Consider the following 7000-nt stretch of genomic DNA (forward strand, 5'->3'; position numbering starts at 1 on the left):
TGATGTATCATGTACAGAATGTGCAAATATCCAATGCGAAAAAGGTATCGCCAAAGTGCTTTTCTATACCAGTGTTAATATTTACATTTGTGTTTAATAGTTGCGAAAACCACATGACCTTTCGCGTTTCTTAAAAGCTGGCAGAGCGTGGTTAACATTAAAAAAACCTTTTTCTCATTGTCACCTTTTCATTGGCTGTTTTTTAAGGTGCAAATTTAAAAGAAAGATCTTGTGCTCACTTATGCTTAAATGAAGGTTCTTGCATACAAACAGGAACCAATCAATACCAGTGTATTTGTCCAACAGGTTTTGGAGGGAAAAGATGCGATATTGACTGTAAGTACTTGCTTAAAATTAAGACACTATTTGTTTAATATTATATAGAACTAACCAGGATCCTTGTCGTTACGCACCAGATGTAGCGTTTTGCTAACCCAGTGATGCATATTTTACTTGAAGAACTATAAGCAGCCATATTGAAGACAGAATACAGCTACTTCATAAAAGCTAGATGTTAGCCCGTGAAAAAATCCACGGAGTTCGCTCATTGTAGACATACTTCCATTCCAGACATTTTCATGCATCTAAAGATTCGCTCTAAAGATTCGCTTGTTTGCAGGAAGTAGTAAAAGTCATAAAATACAGTTATCATTACAGGGCTGAGCTGACATAAATAAAATACATTTCAGTCAAAACGATTGTCAACAGTGTTGACTTTTTATTTAAACATCTTCAAATGAGAACACACCTAACTGGAATTAGTAACACCAGTAACATGCGTTACTCTGTGTATTTCCAAATACCATGAAAGGCGGAAAATATCTTCAGCTTTAAACTACGTGTTGGGTTCTACTGTCTATCGGATTACTTTATCCGACTTAATTTCTGTTTTTTAGTATTAACCATTACCGAATGCTATAACTACACACTGCATCAAGAATCATGGAGGCTATACGAGCTGGATAACAACAGTAACGACCAAACTAATCAAAGTTCATGCGATGCTAGAAATTTGAAATACGGCTGGCATAGATTTGATGTTGGAATTGGCACAAAGATACTAAGCAACTGGATTAACGCTCCAAATCATTGTGGAACAAGAAGCCCTGGTTGGTTGCAGGGTCCTCACCCTGAAGTAGATGATGATATTGTGTCACAAAACCTTCGGTATTACAAACACTATTGTGGAGACAAACACGGAGAAGTTCTTGTGCGAAATTGTGGAAATTTTTACACCTATCGTTTTGTTAATATTCCATATTGGTCATGCCAATTTGGAATATGTTTGACAACATAAATGAAATATTCTTTACATTATTGTTGTTGTAGTTATTATATAGGTCTTTTATTTTCTACTTATTCTAGAAATAAATAATTTTGCGAATTATTTATCTATTCTAAGAGATTTTTTAGTGTTTAACTTTTTTTCTTAATAAGTTCTGTCAGCTACTTTAACAGACCTCTTTTTCATATCTCTCCATGCCAACAATAACAATACCAAAAAAGTAATTTGTTTTATTTTTACCTTCTAACTTTAGTAGGTATTCTCATTTGCTAAACGTGAAACGACCGTGCAAAATGTATCTGTTAAACTAAGTCTGTACTATCCCACCATTTAGATCTGAGTCAAAACACGGTAACATACTTGTTATGACAAAATAAATTTCGTGCACAGCTACTGGAAAGGTTGTAAGATAGCAAAATAGACTAGCGTATACTGGGTCAGTTAAACGATTGCTAACTGGGACCATATTTCTCGGTCAGTTGAAATATCTTACTAAATTCAAACAAAAATACTTTGCTAAATTGGAACTTTCACTTAGTGAGAAAAATTTCTCCTATCAACCATAGAACTTTCATTAAGTGTGACTTCAATGCAATGTAGAGACAAAGAAAGTACAAATTAGAACACATTGCATTTAAAAGGAATTTAAACACATTTTTAAATAAATTGTGGTTGGTACAGGCTTGTTCCCTTCTCCCTAAACGCAATTTTCTTTTAAAAACGTTTTTTAGACAAAGTTCCACTTATAAATTGGTTGGGTTAATTAAATAATTGGCTAAGTAGGTCCGATTTTTTAGCCACAAAGTCCCAATTAACACGATTATAATGCATGTCAAAAAGTTATTGCTTTAAACTTTAGTTCTCGTGCTTGTAATAAAACCTGGAAGAAATGTGAAGTAACTTGTTTGTATTATCTTTACCACCTGGGAATTAGCCAAAAAGAGCTTTTAATATAACCAACGCAGAGCTTGAACATTTTTATTCTGGCATCATTCAATAAATCAGCTAAACAAGTTTACGCGTTTAAATGCCAGCTGTTTTAGCAACAATCTGAATCGCATCTGCAATGACTTTTGAAATCTAATCTTCTGGTTTGAAATATAGAATCAATTATTTATTAAAAATAGTCGATAAACCCCGTGCAAAATTCACTTAGGTAGAAGAACAATGGAAAAAGAAGTGTAATTTGAATTTTGATGACGTCAGCAGCCCATCCGCACACAAAAAATTTAGAACCTTGTTTTCACGTAGCGTCTATTGTGTAGCGCTTAAAACGGTTAATGAGATATAAGGGTAGAAATGGTTAATGAGATGAGTTAATGAGTCAGCAAAGACCCGCCAAAACACAAAACATTTTTTTTTAGAAATTTTTATACCTGTGGTCTTCATCGTATAGAATTTAAAATGCTGATGAAGAAAATTTATAGGATCATGTATCTTTGACTGCAAAGATATTGAGGTTGAAAGATTAATTTTTAAAAGTGATTTACGATGTTGTGTATTTTCCAAGGAAAACGGAAGAAAAAGTTGCTAAAACCTAACTAACGTATGCACTGGGTACCTTAGCAAGACTAAAAGCCCCTGAAAAAGGGACTAATCTTAAGAGTCAGTGTCTAATGTTTCCTCCGGCTAAAAGTTTTCCACGACAAACTCTAAATAATAATTTTCGGATTAATTAAAAACGTGGGGTACCCCAATTGGGATAGCGTTTTGGAGTAGTGGCTTGGCTGGGTTTTTTTAATAATCAAAGCGTATATTTTGCAAATGCATATTACAAATACAAATTTACTGCAATGTAACTGCTCGCTTAACAAACCGAATCTCTCTATTTTTGATAAAAACACATTTCACCTTTACTTCTTGTTTCTCAACGCATAGCTCCGCCATATTCAATTTTTAAAAAAAAATTTGCAAACCAAATAGGTAGAGAAACCTATTTTAGGAGGTATGATAAAAGAACGGTTAAGTTTCTATTGTTGTTGTTAAAATATTCGAGGCTCGTGTTGTGTATGAGATGTAGGTTAAAATTGAAGGTTGAAATGTTTCCTTTTATATTGAAATAAAGATTGACAAAAATGTTTTGCAAGATTTCAAGTAATCGGTGGAACACCAAATGCACTGTTACTGAAAACTTTTTATAATCACTATATCTTGTATTTAAATCTTGTCTTAAAGTCAAATCATATCGCTTCTATTTCAGACAAATGACTTGCGAAAAAATATCTTTCATGATGATCAATATACATACAAATGTTAACAATGGACATTCTTATTGTTGATTAAAGATTAATCTGAGGAGATGAAACAGATCAGATTAAATTTGGGACAAATGAGCAAAATGTAACGGTGAATCAGTGAATTGTGACAATACGATAAGACAATTCAATAATTATTACAAAAATATTGGCTAATACCGATGACTGTATTGGATGTTTTGTCCAGCTTATTACTTACCCAGTTACTATTTTGCTCAAGCTGAAAACACTTTCTCTTCTTCATTTTCAGAGTGAATGGTATTGGTGGTCAACATAGGACTGTGTTTTACGAGTGTAATATATGGTCGCGCTAGCAAACAAGCTTGTGAATGATATATTGTTTATTCTGTCCGCCGGTTTAAACTCAGGGTTTCCTCTGAAAATTTCATTTCAATCTAAGCCGTCTTATGTGAGAACTTTAATTTCAATACGCACCATTTTAGAAGTTAACATGCCGAGCAATAGCTTTTCAAACAGAAAATATAAACTGCGGGTGTATTTATCAACCTTTCAATAACTTTTGATATTACCAGAACTGAAAATCGGAGATATCAGAATCTCAAGTTAAACAGAAACTAAATTTCTTGAACTTACTTGATGAGAACCTTACCTTGCGAAGACACATTAAAACTGTATGCCTCAAGGTTTCAAAATCTGTTGGTGTTCTTTATTACAATCTATAAAACATTAAATATTTTTCGGATAAATACTCCAGAACGTATGTTTTATTGATAAATTGAAAGGAAAATTTTACCATCAATAATTTCTGATAACCAAATATGGAAAATTGTTTAGTCAAGCTTACGGAGAAAAAGAGTAAATATTCAACGAGGTCAGTTGGTCAGTACTATCAATCATCATCATCATCATTCATTATTCTCGGCTTAACGTCTGATCTAGACTGTGTTAGATCTAAACTCAACCTCCTCTGTATCAAGTCTGTCCTTATAACCTCCTGCCAAGTCTTTCTCGGTCTGCATACAGGAAATTTACTCGGTCTCGGTCTGCATACAGAAAATCATACAGGAAAACTAAGACCAGTCAGTTCTCAATTTCACATCGTGATCCTCTTATCTGGAATAATAAACACAACATTTATAACTCTCTTCTTAATAATTAAAATAATGTTATTTTATTTGTCCGTACATATTTTTAACATGAGCAATCTTTCCAAGCATTACATTATTCAAACAGGTTCTCAATGATAAGACTAGCTTTCTGTCTTTTGTGAGTATCCTTTTACAAAGGTGTTTACCTACATATCGTTATTACATATTTTTCTATTGTAACAATTTGTTTTTTTTTAATGTTAAATTATTAAATTCTAATAAATCCTAAATAAGTAAAAGGAAGTGTAACATCTTCGGGGAATTCACCTTAATTAACTGTCCGAGATCCATACACCCGAAACTATCTTCTCCTCTTTGAATTTATAAAATGGATTTTGCAAACAATTAAGTTGAATTGAACTTTTTATTTTTTGGAAATTTAAAGTTGATGAAATGTGTATCTGTTTACATTGTTTATTTTAAGTTCACAAAAATTTAGATGCACGACTTTACCTTATGCAACAGACGATATCGAAAAAGATGAGAATGTACAAACGTTATGAAAAAACATATTTTTATATCGTGAACACTTTTTTAAACGATCCGAACACTTATTTAATTTATATGTGTTTCGAAACAGGCATATAATAAACTTGATCTTTATTAGGAAGTTTGGGACATAGCCTGAAATTTAATTTAAGTACTTTATGCTTAATACCGATGCGTGAAATATAAACAACGAACGAAAATCTGAAAAACGACCATCGGGCTATTAACTAGTCTTTAATAACAATGAAAAAAAGAAGAAGAAAAAGACGTTTAGTTTTAAGAAGGTGTAAAAACAAAATCTGAAAGATGGTTGACACGATCAATCTTTTTAAACATCAAATTAAATTGATATGTTAATTGATCGTTTGTATGGGGTATTTTTTTAAATTTGCCTACACTTACACTTTTTGTTGACCTGTACAAAAATAAATTTTGTTTGATCTCTTTTGTGTACAAACAGTTTTATGATAGGATTGTGATACATGGATCCATCCAATTACGTAGGCTATTCATCATTGAGGATCAAATTAGTTATTGTCGCCGAATAGAAACTTCTCGCATGTTGTCTCTTTGCACCGCATTGTTCTTCTTTTTGTTTCATCAAATCAAACAAAAAACGTTATCAAAAATAACTAAAAATGTTAACGAATCCTAAATTGTTCAAGTAATTGCAAACCGGTAAAAAAAGACTTGAAAGGAAAGCTTGGAGAAGTAAAGGACAGAAAAATATGATTTTTTTGTCTAACTCAAATCTTTTAGTATTGTCATAGCATATAGGTCTCCTATATAATTTGTTAAAATGAGCTCTAAGCCCCTCAAATTATCAATGTTTGGACACTGACAGTTTTCTTATGAGTCGGATAGAGTAGCAAAATGATTGATAGATAGGCGGGTACAAGAAATATAACAGCTGGAAAGGTGAAGGGGAATGACCTAATAAGGTCAAAAATAGACTTTGAAACTGTAGTTATTGATAAAATACGCAGCGTCTAAGCTATGAGAGAAAAAAAGGACCTATAATCATAGGCGGTCAGGTGATTGCTCCTTCTGTTTTTGCAATTTTAAGAATAGTGTATCCGTGTTTTTAAATGCAATTGTAATAAAAAGATGGTTGAAGTTCTTGACATAAAGATCTATTGCCATGAGAAAATAAATTGTTTTTTTTTCAAGTTCTTAATCAGTTAACAAAACATACAATTACAAACACCACTACGGTGCATTGTTTAATTGTCATGACCAGACACATACGCCTGCGTTAGCAAAATAATTTCAATAAGCGACAATTACACTACTTTTGTTATCTCCCTCATCTTAATAACATCAATACACAGATAATACTTTCACGAGACGGGTAATAGCAATATATAGCGATATATATTTGTGATTAAAAGTAAGAAAAACATTGAAATGCTTTTTTTAAAATTTCGCTATTTCACTATTGTAAACGTAAAATTGATGACCCGTTGACGTCTTTTATGCCCTTGTTATGTTTACAAATGGATTTTTTCTGGAACTTAGAATACAAGATTCATGATGCATTGTTTGTTGTCTCGTCACCACACAGAATTCAAACTTATGAATTTTGGTGTCACTTCGTGCCCGTTGCTTGCAAATTTTACGTAAATTTAGAACACCGCGAAATTGCATACTAAGCAAAATTAATTAAATTTAAATTACTCTCGCAAGCAAAAAAAGTGTCTTTCTTTTTGTTGGGCGAATGTTTGAGGTACCCATCTAGGAACGAGCTGCTCAAGTAGGAACGTCTATATTTGTCTATTACCGAACTGCAATGAAATGGTGTGTCTCTTTTTTTCGCCTGCTATTTAATGTCTCTTTTATTTCGGCTGCCAAGTGAATTCGAT

At 32.5% G+C, this 7000-nt stretch overlaps 1 protein-coding gene across 1 annotated transcript; it reads left to right on the forward strand.

The window, feature by feature from the left end:
• Nucleotides 1-736: 736 nt before the first annotated feature.
• LOC130623060 (oncoprotein-induced transcript 3 protein-like) lies at nucleotides 737-1437 on the forward strand. The gene is made up of 2 exons (XM_057438564.1): nucleotides 737-770; nucleotides 897-1437. Exons 1-2 carry the CDS (start codon nucleotides 737-739, stop codon nucleotides 1295-1297), a joined length of 435 nt encoding a protein of 144 aa, XP_057294547.1. The 3' UTR covers nucleotides 1298-1437.
• Nucleotides 1438-7000: the final 5563 nt, after the last annotated feature.

The sequence above is a fragment of the Hydractinia symbiolongicarpus genome, chromosome 13 (assembly GCF_029227915.1).
Source record: "Hydractinia symbiolongicarpus strain clone_291-10 chromosome 13, HSymV2.1, whole genome shotgun sequence".
Classification (NCBI taxonomy): domain Eukaryota; kingdom Metazoa; phylum Cnidaria; class Hydrozoa; order Anthoathecata; family Hydractiniidae; genus Hydractinia; species Hydractinia symbiolongicarpus.

Coding starts and splice junctions, on each gene's coding strand:
- LOC130623060 (XM_057438564.1), top strand. CDS start 737: ATGAGAACACACCTAACTGGAATTAGTAACACCA. Junction 771..896: donor AACTGGAATTAGTAACACCA/GTAACATGCGTT, acceptor TCTGTTTTTTAG/TATTAACCATTACCGAATGC.